At 43.1% G+C, this 26,261-nt stretch overlaps 1 protein-coding gene across 2 annotated transcripts; it reads left to right on the top strand.

Moving 5' to 3' along the window:
- Positions 1-1,053: 1,053 nt before the first annotated feature.
- On the top strand, positions 1,054-26,261 carry CAV1 (caveolin 1). 2 transcript variants are annotated; one of them, XM_056846703.1, is made up of 3 exons: positions 1,054-1,124; positions 3,201-3,365; positions 25,704-26,261. In XM_056846703.1, exons 1-3 carry the CDS (start codon positions 1,095-1,097, stop codon positions 26,043-26,045), a joined length of 537 nt encoding a protein of 178 aa, XP_056702681.1. In that variant the 5' UTR covers positions 1,054-1,094; the 3' UTR covers positions 26,046-26,261. The 2 variants fall into 2 exon arrangements, with proteins under 2 accessions (XP_056702681.1, XP_056702682.1); XM_056846704.1 differs by lacking the exon at positions 1,054-1,124 and adding an exon at positions 1,464-1,511.

Genomic DNA, 26,261 nt, shown 5'->3' with positions numbered 1-26,261 from the left:
CGACACAGTCCAGCCACTGAGGTACCGAACGCTAGAAACGCTCTTTTGTTTGTCTCAAAAGGTCTTTTTAAAGAACAATGTTCAGGGCAAACATGCTCTCAAACGTTGGCACATGTCAACAACGTGGAGCAAACGAAATAAAGACAAGGTCCCAGCTGTAAAAGATAGTGGCATCGTTTGGAAACGAAGCTGCTCGAGAGCAGTCTCGTTCTTGTCGCCCAGAGACGGCTCCAAGTTTCCACATTCATTTGTGGGGCAGAAGCCACTGTGCGAGGCGGGAGAAACCCTTGTTGCTCGCCTTGGGTCCGGGGTATGTCAAACGCAGCTCTGCGTTTTGCACTCCCTGCGTTGCTTGTCTCTAAGCAGAACCACGGGAGCGCCTCGTGATCAGAGACGAGCGGATATGTGTGTGTGTGTGTGTGTGTATATATATATATATATATATTCTGACTGTCAAAAGGTGCTGCAACGTCAATAAAGCAGCTCCCCCCTCCCAGGGGCCATTTATGGCCGGGAGGTTTTGCCTTGGATTTGCCGCTCTCGAGATGCACATTTCCCCCATCCCAATTCTCAAAACTCTGCCTGGGGGCTTATTGTTGAGTTTTGAGAATTTAGATGGGGGAAATGTGCATCTAAAGAGCGGCAAATCCAAGGCAAAACCTCCCGGGCATAAATGGCCCCAGAGGCAACCGCGTCGCCTGGATCTTTGCAAGCGCGCCTGTGTGTACTTTTATGGTTGCTGCGACTAGGCAAGGCATAGCCTCAAGTTTCCAAAAAAAAAACCGTGGGGGAGGCGGCTGGGATAGCCCCAGCGCGTCCTGCATTCACCCTTTCCCACCCCACTGCTGCTCACAGCATCTTAGGGATGTGCCTAGGACCTCCCTGCTCTCTCCACCAAGCCCACAGCCGGCAGAACAAACCCCTGGCGGGCAGCCAGCCAAAGAACTCGCAGCTACCTCCCACTCGGCAGCTCGATATTTGTTTTTTTAAAAAAAACAATACAGGATCTTCCTCCTTCGGATCCTTTAAATTATAATTCAGAGAACCCCTTCAGAGAACCCCTCTGCAGAGCCTCCAGCGAACCCAGGACAAGCATGTCTGGGAGCAAATACGTAGACTCAGAGGTAGGAGGACTTTGCTTTGCACATTTTTTTTTAAGCTGCTTTGCGTTCCTGGCATCGCGTACCTGCTCCAGCCGTCTCAGAGAGCACTCTTGGCTCTTCCCTTATCTTGTTCTTCCCCGCGAAGAGTCTCTCTCTCTCTTTTTTTTTTCTTTTTTTTCTTTTTTTGCAAAGTTAGAGACAGACTGTTTTTGCAGGGCAATCGGGGGTGATTGGTCTGTTTGTGCTAGTAATCCGATCTTCTGGCTTGGGCACTTGTTTGCTCCCCCACCCAAGACTCGGCTTTTGCCTAGCCTCTCCCCCCCCCCCCCACTCCACTTCAGGCCGTTCCGAGGCTGCAGTGGAGGCTACGCGGGCTTCAACCCGACCTTCAAGTGAGACTACGCTAGAGTAAGTGGTGGGGCGGGGTGGGGGGGTGTCGCTTTGCAGATATACTCTCCTGCTGCCTGTGCAAAAAAGCCTGCAATCGAGCTCCCCGACCCTCCCCAAAGGGGAGATAATCTAATTATTGCCAAGCAAAAGGAAGTATCCCCAAAGTAAAAGTGCGTCTGTCTAAGGGACGCTCTGGAAGCGCCGGGAAGTTGGTTTTTTTTTTTTTTTTTCAAATGAAATGTTCTGTCAACTCCCAGCCGAATTAGATCAGAGTATTTTAGAGCGTGCGAAGGGGTTTATGTTTACACGACCCCCGGGTAAAAGCCAGCTAATTCTGTTTCAATGGGGAGTGGTTCCGGGCTACGGGGAAAATATTTCGCCTCGCTTTTAGGGAGGTCCTCTGAAGGAAAAAGAAGGCACTGCTGGCAACTTTGGCCATTTATACATGGTTTTTTTTTTTTTTTTTTTTTGTCTTGGATCTGCTGCTCTCTAGACGCACATTTTGCCCATCCAAGTTCTTAAAACTCAACAATAAGCCCTCGTGTAGAGTTTTGAGAATTTGGATGGGCAAAATGTGCGTCTAGAGAGCAGCAGATCCAAGGCAAAACCTCCCATGCATAAGTGGCCTTTGTGGATTGGAGGCGTTGCAGAGAGGCGTTGGTGGACCTTTCGGCGGATGCCTCTTTCATCGCCCCTTACAATTTAACAGAGGGCTTGAAGAGTGAAGCTTCTCGCATCCGCTCAATGCGTGTTTATGGGTGGTCGGGATCCCTAACTGAGGATCCTGAGATTGGTACAGATTCCGGACAATTAACTAATTAATCCCCGAGGCTACGTTTTAGGATGAGACGCACACGCACCCTTCCCAAGGAGCGCGTCTCGTTTGCAAAACTTGGGCAAAGTTTCTTGGATTCTGTGAAAGTCATTCCCTCCTTTGCCTTTTTGGGGAGGATAGCCGTAGCGGTTCCCCGCCGCCAGCGCCAACACGAGTTGCCTGGAGAAATCAGGTGACCAGGTCTGCCGCTGAATAAGAGACAGAGAGGCGAGGCCCAAGGGTGCCGGGTGAACTGTCTCCCAGATAGGGATTCAGGGTCGCGATCCTCAAACGGCGTTAAGATGTGCAGGGCTTGGCTGGGACCTGAACGCCGGCGCGCGTGGGAAGAAGACATTTACGCATGGGAGGATTTTCCTTGGTGCTCTCTAGGTGCACCTTTTCCCCATCCAAATGCTCAGAACTCAACAATAAGCCCCCATGCAGAGTTGTGAGCATTTGGATGGGGGAAAGGTGCATCTAGAGAGCGGCAAACCCAAGGGCAATCCTCCCATGCGTAAATGGCCAGAGGGGTCATTTAGGATCCAGCGGGTTTCTCCTTGGGAAAGGGCCCTCGAGGAATCGCGCGGTGCCGTTTTCCCCAGCGGAGTCCCTTTGGCTTCGCCCGAGTGCTGCGTGCGCCCGGAGAGGCCCCCTGGCGGCTGGTGCGGGAGTCGCGGCTCCGGCTGGTACCGAGGGGTGTGGTGTAGGTACTTTGCGTCCATTTAAAAAGCAAGCCGTGGGGCATTCCCCGGACGGAGCTCCTCTGGCCTCCGCGTGTGCTCCAGCAGCTCTGCTGACATCCGAGGAGGCGGTGAAACGTCGGGGCGCTCCGCTTCCCCCGCGCCGTTTATAGTGCGGCGGGCTGATCGTCCCCCCACCCTCCCCTTTTCTAGGGCTTTTTGTACACCGCGCCCATCAGGGAGCAAGGCAACATCTACAAGCCCAACAACAAGGCCATGGCCGATGAGATGAACGAGAAGGAGATCCACGACGTGCACACGAAGGAAATCGACCTGGTCAATCGAGACCCCAAGCATCTCAACGACGATGTGGTCAAGGTAAGAAGCCACATACTCCCCCCCCTCCCAAGCAAAGAAGCCGTGATAGCCTCCAAACATGAGGCTGCCAGGGAAAGGAAGAGGGTAAAAGGATGCCTGGGTGTAGTAGGTGGCTTGCGGGGTGGTGGGGAGAGGTATGGTTTGCTTTGGAAAATCAAGGGAGAAAGGGCAGGGACTCCCCCAGGAAACTGGGATCACAGTGGTGGCGGGTTCTTTAACCATTTGTCATCACGCTGTGCTGGAATGTTAGTTGTCTGTCCCCTGCACTTTTGAAAGGGATGGGTGGATTGTGATGCTGAGTTATCATATGATAAGCTGCATGTGATTTTGTACATTTATCTTTGTTTGGGAATCCTGGCAAGCTTCCAACAAATAAGCAACATGTTCAAGAAAGTTCCTGCAAAGGAAGTATATCCTGTTACAGAATGAAATTTCTTCCTATTTATTTTCTGATTGGAGCTGTTGACCTGAAGTTATTTATTGGCATTTGCCCACTGGATCATTATTTCTCTGGAAGAATATATCTCACACCTCTTTTCTGGAGTTAAGCCCCCAGGCCAGTTAGTATTTCTTGACCTCAGTTGCTCATGTGTGAAAGGAGAATGAGAATGACCCAGCCTCACAAGGTTGTTGTGAATAGGAACATGTTTTTAAAATTACCGAGCACATCCACAAAGGAAAAACAGTAGCTGTTCTAGCACTAAGGCAGTTTGTTTTGGCCTCCATTAGGGAAAGCTGTTTTAAGCAATTGTGTGTTGGTTTCTGAGCATGATGGTTAACGTTACTGGGTATTAAAAGTACTTCAGTTGTGCCAAGCAGCCAATAGAAACATTGCATTCAGCATGTCCCCATAACTGGAATAGTACTTGGCAATTCACTGTCCTGAAATAAAACTTCCTGCAGGTTGCCTGACTAAATAGGAAAAAATGCATTGCATGAGGAAAAATACAAGTATCAAGATGCCCTCAGAAGGTAGGACTAGATGGTTTCTTTTTTTGAAAGAGAGGATATAATTCCCCTTGGAATATGAAAGAAAATAAGAAAAGCATATGGTTGCAATGCTTTTGATTAGTAGAAAGGTGCCAGCCACACCAGTGTGGCGGGTTTTATGTTTAAAAAAATCTTCCTAGTATCATTAAAACCAGGTGCCAAGCAGTATCTAAAAAGCTCCATTCCCTTCCCTCTTTTTCCAGAGGGAATGCCTCTTTTAGCATGGTACTTGCTAGAACATACTTTAAAAACTACACTTTTTATTTTCTCCAGGAAAATTGTTTATTCCTGTGCACATTCTGGACAGTGTTAATCAAATTAAAACTGATGCAATTATATTAGCATGACCACAATCTTGTGGACATGCTGGCGGGGGGGGGGGGACTTCCTTCCAAGTAAAGGTGCATAAGATCAGACCACATGATTTCTTTAATTGGGTGAAAGGCTTAGGAAAGCAGAGAAGGCTTAACTGAATGCAACGACTCGCTGCTCATGAACCTGGAAGAAATCCTGCACTAATTCCATTATGTGGACCTGGTTTTATTCACAGAGCTGGAAACACGCAGATACTCTGCCTGAGCCAAATGAAGGCAAAGGTGGAGAGGGAGGTCTTTTTCCAACCTAAAAATGCCAAAAGAAGGGGAGGAGAAACCATTAACTGACTTGGCATGGGGCCCTTCTGGATCACTTGATGGTGCAAATGTTAAACTTTGGCCATTCCAACAAATCTGGGTCAGTGGAAATTGTTATCAGGGCCCATCTGGGTCAGAGAAATAAAGGAATCTTTTTTTGGCAGAACTCGCATCCTATTGCAAAGTTGGTGGCCAGAGATAGTTATAGATCAGGCTTGTTGGAATTTGCAAAAAAGCCACCCATCTGCAGTCCCCCATTACAAACAGTGCAGTCCTGTTCATAGTTGCTCCATTTCTATAGACCTAGCCTGGAGTTACTCTGCCTAAGATTGCCCTGATAAGCAGCAGGATGGTACAGTTCCCAGTTGCTCTGATGTAGTACTTTGGGGGAAATAATTTTGTTCTGTTGGCATAGAAGGACGAAGCAGGAGGTGTTTTTTGTTTGTTTGAGGGGGCTTTTTTGTGAACAAATGAGCAGCAGGATGTGTGTTTTCAGTATCTGATTGTCCAAGGTCACAAAGTACCAATGGCTGAATTTGATGACTGTGGAATCAGTTCTAGAACTTATTTTTGTTGCCAGTTTTTAAAACCAGTCAGGCAGTTCGGAATAAAGAAGAGAATGTGCCCAAGTCTGTACAGAATATAACTCCATCACCACTGAGTAATCACAGGTAGCCCCTGCGTATCTAGGATTAGGGAGAGCATGCCATTCAGGCAGGTTTGAAATCTAGCCGTCTCCTGTTGCAGTGACTTGCATTGATACTTGAGTGCATTGTGTACCAAACAGGATCTTCACAATCTTTGGTTCTGTCATTACACATCTCTTCCTTTAGAGCTAATCAACTCAGGTCAACTTCAGAAGCCTTGCTTCATATTTCCTCACTGTGAGAACTATTACAAAGGCTTTTCTGTAGTGGGACCAAGATTATGGAATTCCTGCCCCAGGGAAGGTTCATCATGCCTATCCTTTTCTGACCTAGTTTAAGGCAAGTCTATTCCAAAGTACTTCTGGTGCCTACAAAATCCTCACATATGTGTTACTGCTGGTTATGTTTATGTGAAACTGTGGTTTTTATATTGCCTTTTGCTTTGTTGTGAATTTAGTATTGATGTAGAAGCTCAAGACACAGACAGGAGATTATGTTGGAGTGTTTTCCCATATCAAATACTGCCTATGTTTTGAAAGCTAGCACATCAGGATTAATTCTAGAACCCTTCTCCCTGAAGTGCTAGTGGGAAGATTTTGGTAGGCAGAAACAATCCAAAAGCCCACATCCGCATTCTAAAATGGAACTATTTTCCCTGAGCATTGCAGTTGGTTCTTAAGGAAAGATGGATGTGGAAAGAAGTTTGTTCAGAGAAGAGCATATTTTCTAGCTCATTATTTAGCAGTTCCCAAAGCAACAAAACCTTCTGAGGATTAATCATATGTCCAAAGCTCAGTGGAATCCAGATAGCACCAGACAACATTACTCAACAGAGAAAGATGAATTCTACTGGGGAAAGAAGGCCTTTTGCCATGGTGGGGGGGACCTCCCCAAAGTGAAATACCAAAAATGGCAATACATCATTGTGACCCAAAGAAAATGGGACAATCAAGAATGACTTCAAACAGTGTTTCAAAACCCTCAGGACATTATTTTTGTCATATACACACATGTAAATGTCATGGAAGTTACCACTAAAAAATATTGTATCATCCTGACTCTTGTTTTTGTATTGTTTTCGTAATTGCGTGCAGCATTTTCTTCTGCAGGTCTGTATTCAGAGTGTTGCTGTAGGAAAGCAGCAACATGTTGTCTAACTTCACGAAGACAAATAAGTGTTTTTGCATTCTGCACTTGTTATTTGAGTCAGGGCCAAGTGGCAGGTATCAGATGGGAATACCACCAAAGTGTGACATTCAACAGGAACTTCTTTAAGATTCCTGTGATTAGGGAATCATGCTAACATTCTGTGCTGGCTTCTACCACATACTGAAGATTCATCTGCACAAACAGTTTAGAAAATGGTACTCCTGTACTGTACTACTTCAGAATGCAAGCAGAGAGACCCTATCCTCCCCCTGCTGGAGGATAGAACCATAGGGTTGTAAGGGGCCTTCTCGGCCATCTAGTTCTACACAATACAGGAAACCCACTCTAAAGCATTCCTGATAGATTGCTGTACATTCTGTGCTTGAAAACCTCCACTGAGACACAGCCTTCCCTCACTATGTCATTGGCTCTAGTGTCAAACTGCTGTTCCCGTTAAGAAGTTTCTCCTAATATTAAACTGAAATCTCCTGTAGTTGAAGACCATTAGATCTAGACTTGCCCTCTGGAACACCAGAAAACAAGTCTGCCTTCTATTTGAGAACCCCTCAGGTATTTGAAGAGCACAGTCTTCTCTAGAATAAACCATTCAAACTTTCCAGTTAGGACTTGTTTTCCAGACCACCACCATCACTATCCTTCCACATCCGTTGTCTACAGCCTTCTTAAAACATGCCCCCCAGAGCTATGTATGCTATTCCAAGACAAGATCTGATTAGTGCAGAGTAGAATAGAACATGGAAAACTAGAAAGTCAGGATGCAGAACAGCCAGAATTTGCCTGACAGAATTGTTATGAGGTTAAGTGAGGGAGAGAATAACCATGTAAGCTGCCCCGAGACTCACGGAGAAGGAGGCAGGATAGAATATGGTATGATGGACAGGTGGGATATTTTGAGCTTGTTAGGCCCATTGGTTGTTTGCAAATGTGAGAAACATGTCTCAGCATACTGACAAAAAATTAATGTGCATCTCACAAACACATGACTCATCCTCTGTGCCTGTGGTCTGAAGCAAGTATTTCATGGAGAGTTGCTTCAAGCTACAGTTTCCTAACTCAGCCGGAGACAATATCAGTCTGTCAGTCAGGAATTGTCGTAGCTGGATTTAAGACCCTCATGCATCACAGGTTTGATGCCTGATCTTTCTTCCTCTGTATCTGTGAGGTGCCTAATGAAATGGGGCATTTTACCTCCGTGGGAGGAGCCAATGGAGGGTGACTTTAATGCTGCTAATACTAATAGAGTGGCTGCTCTAAGGGTGCATTTTCAATAGCCTAAACTTTTCTTTAACCCACATTGTCATTCAGACAGTGGTAAAAGGAGAGATTTTCCCTTTTGATGTATGTCTAATGGGTGAAACAGGTATTCTGCTGCCTGAGAGTCCAGAAAGTAGGGTTAGTAATGTTTCTGGATTAAGCACATGGTACAACTCAAGGCCATAAAATGAAAGCTTGTTAGATCTAGAGGGTTGCATGTGTTGCAGTTCTGCTGACTGTTGAATATTTGTGGCCCACCTCCAATCCCAGAATTCTGAGCATTTTAGCTACTGGCTCAGCAGATTTGCATTTCTTGTTCGTTCCATGCTAACACCTACACAGTCACATAAAAGCCTAAACGAGCCACAGAAGACAAATGATCTGGCAGGAGACAAAGAGTCTGTTCTGTAGGGCTTCACTATTTTTTTAATTCTCATAATTTAGGGAAAGCCTGGAATGTGCTTCCCCCATGTACAAGAGAAGTTGCTACATAGTTTTCCAAAGCACCAGATAAAGAAACTTCAAGTTGTAGCAAGCAGTGCAGAAGATGCCAGCAATCGGGCCAGGCAGAAGTCCTACAAAGCTTGGTAATTTTTGCCACTTGGAATGTGTAGATAATACCTTGTTTAGCTTTATTGGCCTGCAACACTCTTTTCCCTCCCCACAGTTGAACTTTATTGCTGTAACCCAAGGTCATGGCAAAACAGGTTAAAATCACTGGTAAATATCAAGAACTTCCCATACAGACAAGTTAAACTCAGGAATAAAATGGAGAAATTGTGTCACAGGAGTTTGGCTTCCTTTGTTCACAAGTTTCATTTGCTTTCCAGTGCAAGGTCTGCACATATTTGAGTACTGCTTGGAGCGCTCTATAGTTACTGCACAGATCAACCGAGCAGCAAGATCTCACGCAGACATGCCCTTAAAACTACAAAATAAGTGAAGCAGTATCGAACTTTTGAGTTGCATAAAATTCTTCATCTGAGCATGTTGTATATGGTTGCACTCTTTGGATCCAGGTTTTTAAGGATATCAACTTGACCAAAATTTGGGAGGGAGTGAAAAGAGATTTGGTGGGGCAAGGAGTGGCAGAAGATGCAAAGAGACTTACAGTGCAATCCTTTGCACAGTTTTACCATTCTGTTGAAGTCAATAGTCTAAGAAGGATATCTGCTTATGATTGTACAGTCAAGCACTCGCTATTTCTCCACTAAGAACCATCCCCTCATAAAGCTGCTTTTCCCTAAGATAAATTATCATTGGCGTTTTGTTACCCATGTCTTAAAATGACTTTTTGATAAAAATTAAAAAGTCATAGAGCATATGCCTATCAACAGCTGTTACCAATAATAGCAAAATGAAGTCTCCAAACCCATAGTCCTTAACCTTTGAATGCAGGATGTTAAGGATGGACAGCAAGGGAGACTTTATCCCACTTAAAATTTACCCATAGGCATCTTGCTGGCCTCTGTTACTAGCAGCATGCTAGATGAGATACACTGTTAGTCCCATCCTACCAGGGATTTTCTTATGTTCCTAATCTACAGCCAGCTCTGGACATGACTCGGATAGGGAGTAAATTGAATTATGTAGTGCTTGCTCCTCCTTTCTGCTTTTCTCTATAGTCACTTTATTTACCCAAGCATCTTTCACTGTGATTCCTTTCCACCCCTTTCTGATTACAACATGACTGAGCCAAGTCAGTAGAAGAGTTGGAGAGGAATGAAACACTATCCTAAGAGAAGCTTGTTGCTGAAAGAATCTGGCTTCAAAGCACAAACATCCTTACACGTACAAAAAGTCTACTGACATCTCTGGAGTTTATATAGAAAACATCAATGTTTTAGACCTTTCAATGCTTTTAGCATGTTTTCCAGTGTTTCTTGTTTCTTCCACCAGTACAGCCTTTCCCTACTCCCACACATGGCCTTTCAGAATCATTAAATACTGCCAGAGACGCAGCTAACTGGTCTTTGCCTTTTGGTATCCCTGATCGTAGCCAGCCAGATTATGCTTGCCTCCTAAGAGGGTGGGGCAGAGAGAAAGGGACCCTTGTATCTATTCTCTTTGGCAACTCCTACACAGGGTAGCCCATAATTTTGTGCTGAACGTTGCTTCTGTTTCTTTTAAAAACAAAAACAAAGGCTGCAATTCTGTGCAAGGGAGTGAATCTCTGTTGGAATCAGAAGTGTTCACTTCCTGAGCCAATGATGTGCTACAAAATTCTGACAGGCCTTTACAATGCTATTTGACTGATCGAAAGAATCAAGCCATTCCACTAGTGCAGTTAGTAATTGAAATCATCCACTTAAGCAGTTCTGTCAGCTGGCTGGCATTTAACTAGCATCAGGATTAAACATATTCCAGATTCTTGGTTTGGAGATTAACATACTCTTGCCCACCAGGTATACTGGTTTCTGAGTATATTATTTACGCATCTGCGTCAATCTGGAATTTCTGTTTATGCTTTTAAAAAGTTGCTACCTAACAGTTCTAAAAACAGATGGGGTGCCCAAGGCAAAAGAACTCTTCAAGTATGCATAAAAATAATGACTATAATGAACCATTTGGGGGGGGGGAATACTTACAGAGTTGTTTTTGTACTGGCAGTTAAGGACCGGGTTATCATCATCATTACTACTGTGCTCTTGGAACTATTGCTGGGTGTGCCTCTACAGTTTTTGCATGTGTACTTGAGAAGCTTGTTTTTTTGTTTTTGTTGAATAACTGCTACAGAATTCAGTAGCAGTTCATTTTAATTTCTTCAGGCATGGTTGAAAACTACTGTCAGAATGACTCAAGGGCAGAGCATAAGTAGCTTTTCACAATAACCCCAAAAGAAAACTTCAGAACTCCAATATCTTTATTTTAAAGAATCCAGCTTTTTAAAAAGGGAACAACCTTCAGAAATAGCAAGCAAAAGTTGCTAGTATTCTGGCATCTTGATGATGCTGTTGCACAGTTCAGCGAGGGCTGAAGGGGAAAGAGGTGGGGAAGTGACAGGAACATTGTCCAACCTACAGAATGCAATCAACTGCACCACAATGGAAGGTTAGGGAGCTTATTATCTCTGTAGATGGTACAAAAGTGAAATGCTTTACCACTGAAGTTAATGTCAGGTGTAAACAGCAGTCTTCTGAGTGTTTGCCATCTTTCTTGATTAGTGAACAAGGAACTGAGTCTGAGCTCAGCTGTAATTTCCCCCAATGTTTATCTCTGAGCAATTGAACAGTTTATCAAGCATTAAGAGCTGATTCAAAATTTACTCCTTAAAGCCAACCTTGTGCATGGGTGGGGGTGAGTGGATGGGTGTGTAATGTTACCTTTTTAAAAAAAAAATCAAAAGCTGCTTCAGGAGTTAGGATAAGGGAGAAGCAGATGGAAGAGGTGTTTCTTTCTCAATCCAGGCCACTTTTCTGCTTCAAAATGTCTCCTTCACTTGAAATTCCTTTTGCTTTGTAAAAAAGGGCATTGGCTACACCATCTATGTATAAAATTTTGTTTTGCCCATAGAAGCAGTGAGATTGGCACATACATTTTCATGTTTCTGGAGTCTTGTGTGAAAGGGGAAGTTTGTCCCATGGAGAAATGCATGTACTGCCAATACTGCTACAGACCCTTCATATCCCCCCCAGGGGAGAGTCATGAGTTTCCTCTTTACACATACGCCCAGAGGCATGGCAAGATGATGCCTATTTGTGCATTCTTTGCTGGTGCTTCTGCATCAAACCCACAACTGCATCAAACCCATAACTGATTTGCTTCCTTGATTGTTTTTAACTTGCACTGATCTTGGTTTTCCTGGATTGAATGCACATGTGGTAAAGTGGCAGCGTGAGGGCTGTGCCCTGAGCCCAGATCCCAGCTTTGAGCCAATTCAAATAGGAAGAGCGTTCCTAGGGACTAACATATCCAGAACAGCTTTTCATATACATCCATAGCAGTTGCTAGTCAACAGTCTCTTTTCCTAGACATCCTACGTTAGTCTTGCCTTATTGACAGTCAAAAAAAATGTTTTGGCTACAGAGGCTTCCCTGCATGTGTCCTTGGTGGCCCCCTCTTATACACCATGAGGGACCTTCTTACAAGCCTGACTGAAGGTTTTGCTTTTTTTAAAGTTCTACTCTATAAAAATGTTCCTGCTTGTTTTGGAAAAAGCTAAAAAAACAAATTTACTGATGTGTGGATTTAGAGTTGGTCTTGGCAGCACAATGGTGTTTGTTGCTGTTTTTTGTCTTTAGCCCTCTAGTCTGTAATGAATCCCAAAAGTTAGCTAAGCAGATGGTGATGAGCTAATTGCTTCAGAGGCCATCCAGATTCCACAGTGTGGTCTGCATGTTTTACCCTGGTACACTCAGATCTAAAAATACAAATTTTTGTCTCACTTGGACTTCAGTGATCCTATGGATTATGTGGGAAGCAGGCATTCACTACCTTTCTTCCTGTTACAGAGTGCATTTTGAACATTTGTGAGAATCTCAGTTGGTTAGCCAGTAATTGAGTTTATTCAGATCTAAGGTTCATTTTGTTTACTCTTCAGGGTTTTCCCCGCAGCATAATTGAACCTTTATGTACTGGTTTCAACTTCAATGCCCCTGATTCATAACCCCATAGGAAAATGTTTGCTTGCTATATGACACACTGCCTGTGCGCAAACCATGTGCATACAGATCAAAACAGCAATTATTGGGCAAGCCCCATACGAGCCAGTATCTGGGCTCGAAAATGGCTTTGTGGCCGGCACATGGGATTCAAAAGGAATTATGAAAGCAACTACTGAGTGTGGTGATGGGATCTTCCTCGATGGAGGCCGGACAACCATCTGGCAGGGTTGCTCAAACTTTGGATTTTCTGCTTTGATCAGGTTGTTTGGTCTGGTCACACCAGAATCAGTGAGTTTAGATTGGTGGAACTCTGCATTGGATTGCACTGAAAATCACTTGTCAGGCTGAGGCAGGAAAAGCAGATGTGCCATCTACACCTTCCCTCGTCAGAGGCTAGAAAGCAACCGTTCGGGCTATGGCTTGAATCCCAGTAGCAAAACACCCATTGCTACTAGCAGTAAAAGTGAGGCCACCCTCTTCTTTTAACCTACTTTGCACTCTAAGCATACAATAGAGAACAAATCAAGTGTATGAAATGGACCAAATTAATGAACTGGTTGTACTCGGAGACAGCTGGGAAGGTAAGAAGCATCACTTTTTGCCTGGAGAAGTTATAATGCTCCTAAATAAGACCACAATCTGGTTCATTTAAAACAAAATTTTCAGCACGTGAAGGCATATCAGTGTGGGGGCAGTCTCTGTCTTTCCAGTTCATGGATGTTTCCTGAATGAAACAGACATGCAAATAATATACAAATTGAAAGAAGCAGTGGGTCCAAAAATACTTGGACTTCACATGTTCACTGTGGTACAAGAACTCACAATCACCAGGTTTGTCTCAGTTCAGGGGTTGGTCTGCTAACCTGGAACATTTCAGACCACTGATGCCTAGCAACTACTTCACTTCTCTGGACCTTTCTTTGCTTCTCTGTTAACAGCTTTGAAGTCTCTGAAGAGGAGGTCAACTTTATCTAGGTTGTAGAGTTCATTTGGTTTGGGAGGAATTACATGAGGGATGAATGTGCCCCCTAGCTTTGTTTATATCTGGTACATTTGCTGTGTTTTCAACTATGCAGTCACTGATAAGTTCAGCTCCTCAAATAGGAAAGGGAAAATATTCCATCACAGCTAAAGGTGAAAGTGCTGCATTCCTTCAGTCAGCCTGTTGCTGTTGAGTACATGGGCCAAGGTTTTTAAAGGACAGTTAAGGGAGTTGGTGATCTAAATGTCTCTAGCAAGTAAATATAAAATGGTACATTGAAGAGCACACAGAGAGTAGACTCATTAGTCAGATGATACAGCTCCCCACCCCCAAGATTACAAGAAGATCTTTATTTACAAAAGAAAACAAGTAAATTCATTTTCAGATATCTAGCCGTCTCTATCAGGCAGCATGGCAGGGTGTAGATCATGGGATTAACTCTTTAGTTAAAGTACTACAGAGTTTGGCTAATATAGGGCCTCTTCTGAAAATGCAATTATAGGGGTGACGGTCATGTTCCTATGACACCCCCACTGAGTAGTGGGCATCACTGATTGATCTCTCGCTAATGGTATGGGGTGGAAAGAGACAAGTGCTTCAGATATGAAGTACACATTACCTCCCTGAAGGGGGTCCCCATAAGGTCAGAGTCTGAAATTACCTGATTGCAACACTGTAGTGGAAAAATAGGTGACTGTGACCGCCACTAGAGGAGGCTGGCTGTGACATAACATTTTTTGAAATATGTGACACTCTGCTGTTATGGTTCAGCACTGAGTCTTCATGTCCTTCCCTTTAGCACTAGGGTGACAGCACAACCCAGGCCCTAACAACACATGATTTTCCTGTGGTTGGGCCTTAGATATGTTCTGTGGGGCCCCATGTTTCCTAGGCATGCATTTGCTGATTGGGACTACACTGTGTGGGTGGAGAATCTCAGACAAAGGTGCCGCTTTCCTTCAGTGAAAGCCACTATTACTTACATTGAGGAAACTGACATGGACGTATGTCAGTGCATATGCAGACCTCAATGAGGAAATTATTATTAGTGTTGTTGTTGTTCCACCTTCCTTGCTGAGACTCAAGGCAGATTACATAGTGTAAGTCAAGTATAATCAACAGGATGGGACATTCAGTGAAATGTACAATAGGGGTTTGGCTACAGAAATGTGAAAACAAACAAATTTCAAACAGAGCTGAAACAAAGCATGATCTTTTAAACAAGATACATTAAGTGGTGTAGCATCTGGAGCAGTGTTAGGTAGCAATACAGTATAGGCCACAGTCCCTGTCCCTTTACCAATGTAACTTTCTGACCATTTATTACAGTACAGTCTTACTTAACCTGTGCAAAAAGCCCTCTTGAAAATTCTAATTTGTACAGTTTGTGGAAGGTCAGGAGAGTGAGAGCCTTTCTAACCTCATCAGGGAAGTCAGTCCATAACATGGGAGCCACAACAGAGAACCCATGTGTACAGGTGATTATCGATTTTGCCCATTTGCAAGATGGTACCTGCAAAAGCCCTGCTGGGATAAGCAAAGCTGTCAGGGTGGAGCATAGGGAGAGAGGTGGTTCTGCAGATATGAGGGACCAAGGCTATGAAGGGTTTTGTGATAATCAATACCTTGAACTGAGCCCGGTAATTGATGGGCAGCCAATGAAGTGACTGCAGAATGGGAATGATAAGCCTGTTATACCTAGTTCCTGACAAAAAACTTAGCTGCAGTGTTTTGAACTAACTGGGGTCTCTGAATTGACTTCAAGGGGAGACCTATGTAGAGTGCTTTACAGTAGTCTAGTCTCGATGTTACCATGGCATGGATCCAGGCTACTAGCTTGGCCAAGTCAAGGTAGGGGGCCATCAAGCATTTTTTGCAGCAGCATTAACTTGCTCCTCCAGCAGTAATGCTGGATCCACTATAACCCCAAGGCTCTTAACTGAATCAGCAAATGTTAGCTGTACGCCATCAGAAGTGGGAAGCATAATGTCCTTCAAGATATCCGACTTCCCAACCAGCATCACTTCCATCTTGTCTGGGTTCAATTTCAATTTACTTGCTTTCAGTCATTTGACCACGAGAGTTAGGCAGCCGCTCAAGACCTCTGCTGCATCACTATTTGATAGGGAGATGTACAGCTAGGTGTCATCCACATATTGATGACATGCACTTCCAAAGCTATGAATGGTTTCTCCTAAGGGCTTTACATAGAGGTTTAATAACATTGGGATAAGATTGCACTCAGTGGAACTCCATAAGATAACTACTCCCAAACTGAAGATAGCTGATCTCCAATGGCAACACTTTGAGTTCAGTTCAGGAGGCAAGATATAAACCAGTCTAAGGAGCAGCCCAATACCTTCTGCCTCCAGTCGCCTCAGTAGGATGGTATGGTCTACTGTATCAAAGGCTTCATATAGAGCCAGGAGGAGCAACAAAGAAACATGACCTTTGTCTACATTCAGGTGGAGGTCATCAACTAGAGCCATCTCTGTCCTGTAGCCTGGCCTGAAACCAGACTGGAAGATCTAGATCCTGCGAGTTATCCAGGAAGACCTGGAGTTGGTCCAGTACTGCTCCCTCAATCACTTTGCCTAAAAAAGGTAGATTAGAGACTGGATAATAACTAGCAACATCATTTTTGTCTATGGATGGTGTTTTGTAGTGGACAGATGACCACCCGTTTGAGTGCTTGAGGGAAAGTGCCCTGGGTTAGTGACTGATTTATGATAATAAAGGCTAATTTATGTGGTTCTTACATGATTTAAGCAGCCAGGATGGACAAGTCTCCAGTGCACGTGTGATGGCCTTCACTGATCCCAGGATCCCATCAATATCCATCACACTAACTGGGTCAAAATGGTCCATAATCAGACCAGATGACATATTAAAAGCGTTTTCTTCTGCCAGGCCTATCTTACTAGTGGCATCCAGGTCAGAGTGCATTGGTAATTTTATCAGCAAAGAACCTGGCAACGGTGTCACAGCTAATTGCCAGTTCCTGAGACAGTAAAAGTTCAGATTTAGGAGTCAGCAGGTGAAGGGACATCTTAAATTGTTGGGAGTTAGCTGATGCAATGGTTGCAGAGAAATAACATTCCTTTGCCGCTATCACCGCCTTTTTGTGTGGTATCTGTGCTATTAGTCACCCTTGACCAGTATTGGTCAGACCATGGTTCAGGCTGAATCTCCAACCCTGAAATCAGACCTTCCCTCAGAGTAGGTTTGCCAGCTCTCAGTTGGGAAATATCTGGAGGTTTGGGGGTGGGTGGAACCTGGGGAGGGGAGCAACCTCAGGTGGGTATCATGCCTTGGAGTACACACCCTCCAAAGCAGCCATTTTCTCCAGATGAACTGATCTCTGTAACCTGGAGATCAATTGTACTTCTAGGAGATCTCCAGCTACCACCTGTAGACTGAGAACCCTACTTTAGAGGTTCAATGCAAAAGAAAGAGGCTATAAAATCTTGGGTTGGCTGGAAAATGACACAGGGGGCAGGTTTCAGGACTTTGTGCACCATGGTCCTGATTCAGATCAGGAGCCTAGACACCAGGGAAGCATGGAGAACCCGGGACATGTCTGTGATCCAACCTGGGGACGTGCCCAAGAAAAAGTAACATGGTTAAAATCAGATTCAGTTCTGGAAAATACATAAATCAAAAATACATAATTCAAATACAGCATCAACTGTAGTTCACCAGTGATGGGCCCCTCACTCTTCAGGGCTAGTCTAAGCATCTGGGTTCTGTCTACAGCCTTATAATGGTGTTGGGGGACGGACAGACTATGAATAGATTTAAAGTGTAGAAGAGATTTTAAAGGAGGATTTACACAATTACAATCCACCCTCTAAACTAAATATCTGGCTACATGGTCACTATAGACATTTGGTGTCCCAAATCAGGCCTACATTCTTCTCCTGTACTTTATCTATCACTATGATACGTATGTAGACCTATCAGGATGTTTTCCCCCCTCCAACTGTAATGTTTCTTTGATAAGTTGGCGTAAATACACGGAAGTCTGTTGGTTACATGTATATTCCAAAGGAAATGGGAAAGTGCTGATCAGGGGGAAAAAGCCCTTCCCTGTTCCAGGACTTTCTCTGCAGTTCATCTATAGTTTTTTGCAAAAATCACTGCAGGCATTTTTGCTAGTTAAGGCTAATTTGTGGTTGCTAATAATTCAGATGGTTGCTACTTGCCACCTAATAGCCAAAGGGATGCTCAGAACCTAAAAACAAAGCCCACTGACCCACCCAATTAAGTAGCCTTCTTGTCACAGTAAAGCAATGATCTGGTTTTATGATGGTCCTGTTTCCCCAGACTGAGACTTCTGTGAGTCATAGCTGTGGATATTTTATGAGCAATGCGCATTTGCTCCAAGTGAATTGTTTCAAAAAGGAAACTGAGCTGTATGGGAACATTAGTGTGATAAAATCTCTCCCCTATTGTGATAATCTTATCTGTTTTCTGCTGTACGTGTTGGGTTATTCAGCATGCAAGGACATACTATTCACTTTGGAAAATGACAGGTTTTTATTATTTTAAAAAACAGCTACTCAGCCTTTACTGTTCTTTTGGTAATTAAAAGAATGACAGTGGTAATAGTGTCAACTCAGAGCCAATTTTGTTTCTAGGATTTTGGGGCCCTGGGGCAAGGAACATTACTTAGCTCGTACACACTCTCCCACTCATTCTTTGGGTACATGTAAAGCAAATACAGGCTTTTGAAATTGTATCCATATTTAGCTACATACTCAATCAAAAACGTTACAAATACCAAAAGCTGGGCTGACTTCTCCACCACATAGTTTACTTATTATACACTATTCAGAACAAATTACACTTTACAAAATCTGCTACTGTAGCCAAATAATTCCACAATGGATTTAATACACAAAATGGAACAATAGACCATTTGCCAGGCAGCTGTGTCCTTCCTGCTGCTCAAACGTGACCTGGAAATAGTCTTTGATGGGCCATAGGCCTGTGGCTGAGGCACATCAAAGGGGCTGTCCACGTCAGTCCACCTGTCAGGAGTGCAGATGTAGTTCAAGGCACTGGGCCCCAGGCAAGAGGTCAGAGTCAAGAGGCCGAGCAAGCCGTGGAAGGGCAAAGGCAAGAAGTACAATTTGAGACAGACAGGCCGTCAGGTTCTATGAAGTCGGACTAGTTGAAGCTAGAGATGCTCGAACACCTGCTGGTTTGGCTCAAGTTCTGTTTGCTAGTGGTGAACAGGGAGCTGATGTTTTTGATAATCAAGTCAACAGTTCATTGGCCTGCTTGTGGCTGTTTGGTAAGTTGCTTTTCGCTGCATTCCTTCTTAACCATGCAAATACAGTGCAATTGGCTTTTTGTGCATACATATTCTCACCAACCCGATTGAGTTCTACTATCACCATTCCGGTCCTTGCTACATAATGGCTCACTCAGCAGACAATTGCTTAAGTAAGAATTAAACCATGGAATTGCAGCTGATTAACAGACTATATCATTCAGCTCCCCTGAAGAAAATGACAGCTTTGGATGGTGGACTGTATGGTTAAGGACCCTCCCCAGGATCCCCCCCCCAACAACGTCCAGGAATTTCCCAACCTGGAGTTGGTAACTCTGAACTTTCAGCAGCCTGCCTGTGGGAATCATAAAGTGTAGACAGGCCCCAAGTAACTTCTTCTTCATAAAGCATACATCTCATGTCAAATCAATTCTGTAAAATGTGGAAATAATTTTGGTTAGCAATCTGACATTTACCTAGCAAACATAACCATGCCCAAGACCTACTTTCTGAAGGACAATCAATGCGATTGGGAGATGGGAAGCATAAAGAATTGGAGTTGCCAACTCTGGGGTTAGGAAATTCTTGGAGAATTGGGGGTGGAGGCTTGGGAGGGCAGAGTTTAAGGAGGGGAGGGAACTCAGAGGACCATGACTTTGAGTTTACCTTCCAGAGCAGCCATTTTCTCCCAGGGAACTGATCTCTGTAGTGTGGGGATCAGTTGTAATTTCAGGAAATCTTCAAGCCCCACTTGAAGAATGGAGGGAAGGTCCTTATTTATTCTTAAGGAATTTCCTCCCTACACATATTAAGGGGTATTCCTTATTTATATTGAAATGGTCCCAATTCTGCAAGTTTTACACCATTACCTAAATTCAGAGGAATATCACTGATCAAGTAGTAGTACTGAGTACATCCATACCAAAATGTGAAATATCTTAAATATTAGTGCTTAGCTGCAGTATTTCTTCATACACGTAATTGTGGACATAGCTGTGCCTTTGTATTATTAATAGATTTTTTTCTTTAAACAGCTCTCAAAATATATATATAGATTTTTCATAAATGTTTCCAACCTACTAATAAATCTCCAAAATACAGAAGATTTACTAAAAGTTTTTCTTTGAAAAAAATTAATAAAGAGAGACGAATGCTTTAACCTCTCATAACAACATGTAGACAAAGTCACTGCTGAAGCAATCTTACCGAACTGTAGAGGAAAACAAAGCACTGCTTAAATCAGGAAATGAGTTTTTGATGAAGAAGAAAAACTGCTGGTCTTTAGAATGTTTAGCCCCAACAGAAGGCCTTTGCAGAGCTTATTGGCATTGGTCAAAGGCAAAGCTGATTTCCTTTCCTTGCCATAATTTACAGTGTTGTTAGCATTTCAAACAAGTTACAGGTATTTCATGACATGCCCCAGAGGCTACAAAATAATAAGTTCCACTGTGTTCATGTCCTGTGAAGGAGTGGCTGACTGGCCTCTATTCTGTGTTGTTGCCAACGACGTGAGACAGGATGCTGGATGAGATGGACCACGGTTCTGATCCAGCAGTGCTCTTGCGCATTTGTGCATGACCTTAATGGAACCAAAATATGATTTTAATAGATGCCCAGCAAATCTTTCAGTGATGGAATCCCAAAAAAACTTGCCTAGTAAACTATGTCCCATTTCAAGGCATAGTTTGTAAATCTTCCAGATACCATGGAAATTCTACACAGGTGTCCTGACAGTCAGCTTGGAGAAAATGATAACACATTTACTTAGAAAAGAATTTTGCCTTGGCATTCTTAATCCTTCTGTGTCTGGGAATAAAGCAAATAGTGGTACCCCTTGTTACCATTCTCATGACTGTTATCTCTTCAGTCTGTTTAGCTTGTTCTGCTCTTTTCTGCTTTGTGTTTGGACAGTATGGAGAAATGAAGTGGGACATTACCTGCAGCTTACCACCACCTACATAAAATGGCCCCAAGACTCTGAATCACCACATGGATTTGATGACAGGTTCTCTCGTCCGGTATTCATCAAAATATGTAATAACAAACTGATTCAGAAGGAGGAATGGACCTGAGAAGAGCCTTGGCCAACTCTCCTCCTTGTCTCTCCAGATGAGTTATGATGTCACAATGATACATATAATGTAGTTTAAAAAAAACCTCAAAACCCTTGAATTAACATTAAATGACACTGTTACAGGATCTCCTTATAATGATGATAACATTTATTGAGTTCAATGCATGGACATGGAAATATGTCCAGCTTACGTTCCTGAATGCTTAACCCTGAGGTCCTCAACACTTGAATGTGTTTTGGTCATCACATTTAGGACACTCATTTTCTGCAGCAGGAACGCCACTAGCACTGTCTCATATTCTCTGTCACATTCTCTTTCTTTCTCTGTCACATTCTCTTTCTCTTGCATTCTCTATCTCTCGCCATACATGAAAAGTTGTCTAACCTAGCATAACAATGCCTTCACTTTCTCTGTTTGTCGTTGCTGCTGTTTATGAGCAATTATAGCTACAGGTTTCAAACAGGATAGTAGTTGCACCATAACACTGTGCATTTGTAATGCTCCCCAATACTGACATCATCTAGGCTTGTGCAGTCTTTCAATAATAAACGGACTAGTAATAATAATAATAATTGGGCAGTAAATTTGTGGTGCCACGTTAAAGCTGTTAATTTTTTAGTGGGTTGATAGACTTCTTAACCAGTTAATTAAACATCATGGTCCTTGCGGTACAGAAAATATTTTGAGAGTGTTCAATAAAGATTGGCTATCTCTCCACTACTATAGACAAAATCATTTGCCAAATCAGTCCTGAACATTTTGCTCAAATCAAAAGGGACAGGCTCACGTTCTGAGTGGAAATGCACATGTGCAACTCTGGCAGCTGGGCTGAAGAAGAAACCATGCATTTATTTATTTAAACATTTCTCCCATGCCTTCACAATAGCTCAGAGTGGTTTATAATAAACAAAGGAACCAAATGTGCACACCAAAGTAACAATCCAGTATAACCATCAATGGACAAAAACCTAGAGAATTCTGCATGTAAACATACAGTCATGAATGTCCAAGCCCTTAGCAAAATGGTATCTTCTATAGAGGGTGTATATTGAGGCCACACAGCACCAGTTACCTGGCACATTTCCTCAACCAATTTGAGATTTGCTTTGCTTTCCCTCCCAGCTGAACTGCAGTATAAGACCTTATACTGGCATGACTGACGTAGTTATTTCATCACATGCCATTCGCTGAGGCATGCATGCTTTCATGAATAGCACATGTGCATGTGGTGAAATATTCATTTAGCTGCTTCAAGCTGAACTTCTGCACCAGCTTAAACAATAGCGACATTTGCCTAAAGACATATGAAATTTTTATAGGAGCATATATTTAATGACTCAGAATAAGATATATATATGTATAATTTACTGTGCATTTGCCTATTTTTGACTAACGCTGCACCCTAATTCCACTGAAACTTGCATGTTTTCTGTTACCTCAGAGGGCTTGCTCACAATGCGTGGTGAGTCCTGACGATCTGTTTTAGCTGTTGGGTTGCTTGCATCTGCCAGGCACCCCAATGCTTGTATCCCTGACAGTCACCTGACACTCCTATGCTTTTTCATCTGGTCCTGGATATTTTTGTCTAGAATTCTCTGGTATAAGGTAGATAACATCAGCGTACATATAGTGTCTAAATAGGCCTTGTCCTTGTTAAATAGTCCAACTAGAGAATATGGTTTCCCTGTAGCTGCAGCATCTCGTACAGTATAATGTGAACAATCCCATAATATTGATTTGCTATAAAACATGCAGTGCTAAGAACAATATTAAATCTCTCATAACGCAGTGTTGCCTTTTGAAAAGGACATTAATTTTCTTTCACTGTGAGAAAACATGGGGAGGGGTGGCTCACATGTAGTTCATTTTTAATGACACAGCTCTAAACAGCATTTTTGACAACCTCTTTTAAGCCAAGCAATGTCAAACACATCAGGGAAGGGTTGTTTTATATGAGAAATAATTCTTCTAGAATCTAGTTTAATTTTGATACTAAGCAGGGTGTTTTATGAGTGAGTGCGGCTACATGAAAGTATTTCATATCATTTCTCAAAAAATCTCAAAGGGTAAACTGCTCAGCTCATAATTTGCCAACAGAAATGGGGGGCGGCCTGTAGCTCAGTGCTAGAACACATCACAGAAGGTCTCTGGTTCAATCTCCAGAAATTCCAGTTAAGGCATCTTGGGTAGCAATGTTCGGAAAGTTCTGTCTCTACAAGATGACCCTGGAGAGCTGCTGCTACTCAAAGTAGACAGTACTGAACTATAGGGTCTGACTCAGAATAAAACAGACTCATATGAAATAAGTAATTGGGGCATATTTTCCTTTGATCTTAATCACAGAATCATTATTCTTTAGTTAGATTTGCCAGCTCAGCAATGTGTTCTCTGCATTAAAATGACAAAACGTCCAAAATATAGGTTTCCATATTTTTCAATACTAATCACTTTGAATGTGGATGGCAGTAGATATTTGCAGGTTTAGAGGTATTTATTTAGTTCCATCATTTTTCCTATAAAATTTCATTTAGCGTTATTTTCCATTCTAAAGCTGAGTTAAAACTCATTCATACGAACTAGAAAAATTATCTGATTTAAAGACACAGAAAAATGGGATCACTTTTATCCTTTTTTTTAATCCTCTGGAGTTCCCTGATCCCAGCTGTTAGCTTTAAAAAAAAATGTTACAGTTAAGTATGTGGGAGCCAAATACTGATCGGGGAAAAGAGAGTTTAAGCCTTCTGCCCCCCACCCCCATGCTGTTTTCCCAAATTGAAAGCTTGAGAGCTGCTATTTGACCCTCTGGAGGAAGCATGTACATCTATATCTGTATGTTTCCCTAGTTTGGCGAACAGCAATTCCTTGGGGACATTTCATGTTGGGAAAATACTATGGGGGGAGGCTTATATCCCCATTTCCTTAGGCCTCAGTAGGGTTGCCAACTCTGGGCTGAGAAATTCCTGGAGATTTGGGGGTGAAGCCTGGGGAGGGACCTCTGTTGGGTATAGGGTTGCCAGGTCCCCCCTGGCCACTAGCATTGCCAGATCCAAGTTGGGAAACCTCTGGAGATTTGGGGATGGAGCCTGGGGAGGACAGGGACCACAATGCCATAGAGTCCACCCTCCAAAGCATCCACTACTGATCTCTGTAGTCTGGAGATGAGCTGTAATTCTGGGGGATCCCTGGGGCCCACCTGGAGGCTGGCATCCCTAATGGGGTATAATGCGAGAGAGTCTACCCTCCCAAGCAGCCATTTTTTCCAGCAGAACTGATCAATGTTGTCTGGAGATCAGTTGTAATTCTAGGAAATCTCCAGGCTTCCACCTGGAGGTTGGCAGCCTTAGGCTGAATCAGAGCTGGGCCCCCAGAATTATGATAACTTAATTAAAAAGAAATCTGGAAGCTCTGATAGAACTAACACTGTCTTCTCTGGACTAGCCAACTGCCATAAAATTCACTGGGAGGCCTTAGACCAATCACTTTTCCTCTCTGTCTGACCTACTTAGCAGGGTTGCTGTTTTTAATGTGCACATAGGGTTTCCCCCTGAACATTGTGTGAGACAGCCTTTCTTCTTTACTCTTTATACAAAAGTCCAAAAGAGATTTAGAAATAGTCTATAATAATATTTTTAACATGTCAGGCATTGGAATGTCAGGCTTGGCACCAAAGTTCCAATGCACAAATGGAGGGCCCTTTGCTTAGTACTTAGGGAGATCGCCACTTCTCCTGCACACTATGTTACCTCAGGAGCAGTTCTTTAGAGAGGACACAAGGTCTTGAAGCAGGAAGTGATCTGGAAACCCTAATTCCTGTATAGAATCCCACAAGTTGTCTTTTGGCTCCAGACCACTGTGTTTTCTTTTTCTTGTTGATCTGAAATACCTACACTGTTTGGTTATTTTGGCTGTAATAAAATATCCTGTGCTATGGGTTATATCAAAGACATGGTCATGTGACATGTGGATGAACTATTTTGTCTGAACGTGTTTCTGTTACTTTTCTTGTGGAAATGTTATGACAGATTTCCTGGATCTTTTGGCATTTCACTGTAAAGCCATGAAATGCATATTTTCTCAGGCAACTTTTTTTTGTTTGAACTAAAGGTTCACACATACACCCCATTGCAGAGAAGGGGCAACTGCTTCTTAAATTGTGTGTAAAATACAAGCAGGTTTCTGGAAGTTAGAACAGGTGAGAACTAAAGAGACCCCTAGCATTTCATGAGTGAACCCCCTAGAATTTCCAGTGACTGAGCTGTATCATCAGGTGGACTTATGACTGGAGCATTTCATTTACATGACATTCCACAAGGTATTTAGATTAGAACCAGTTCAGTAGAAGCATTAAACTTCTGCAGATACTGGCTGTAAAATGCAGCAAAGGTTCTAAAAACTTTTTAAAATGTGTTTAGTCAAAACATTTGACACAGGAATTTTGAGAGTGCAATACAAATTGCTGATTTCCACACACACACCCCAAGAGCTGCCATCAAAATCCTCTCTTGCATGTGTTTTGAGATGTGAGCATTGCAGTGGCACAAGGTCCCCTGGGTAGTGGGCAACACGGACATTATGTGTCAGCTTTCAAACCAATACCTGTCAGCATTCAAAGTGCAATCAATTTGCTACACAGAGTTTTTTCAGATTGGTGGCTTGAGAGCTGGTTTTGGATTTCCTTCTGACTTTGTATCACCTTTTGTCTGCAGATTGACTTTGAAGATGTGATTGCAGAACCCGAGGGGACTCACAGTTTTGACGGGGTCTGGAAAGCCAGCTTCACCACCTTCACCGTGACAAAATACTGGTTTTATCGCTTACTCTCTGCACTCTTTGGCATTCCCATGGCTCTCATCTGGGGCATTTACTTTGCTATTTTGTCATTCCTCCACATCTGGGCAGTGGTGCCCTGCATCAGGAGCTATCTGATTGAGATCCAGTGCATTGGCCGAGTTTATTCCATCTGCATCCACACCTTCTGCGACCCACTGTATGAGTCTTTCGGCAAAATGTTCAGTTCTATCAGAGCAACTGTACTGAAGGAAGCATAAATGACATTTCAAGCAGCCTGAAGAAAAGGTTTTTTTCCTCCCGTGTCTTTTTGTGCTGGTTTTATGGCTGTCATCAGTGAACGAAGTGACTAGCACACTACAACTGAAAATGAAGCAACCAAAATTCAGCAAAGAATCACTTGTTAAAAAAATCATTACTACTTAACTATCCCTCCTGGATTGGTATCTTTGCAGGAGAGAGATCAATCTCTTGTT

This window comes from Euleptes europaea, chromosome 3 (assembly GCF_029931775.1).
Source record: "Euleptes europaea isolate rEulEur1 chromosome 3, rEulEur1.hap1, whole genome shotgun sequence".
NCBI lineage: Eukaryota > Metazoa > Chordata > Lepidosauria > Squamata > Sphaerodactylidae > Euleptes > Euleptes europaea.
The sequence above is the reverse complement of the archived record's forward strand: the minus strand, read 5'-3'. Positions and strand labels throughout refer to the sequence as shown.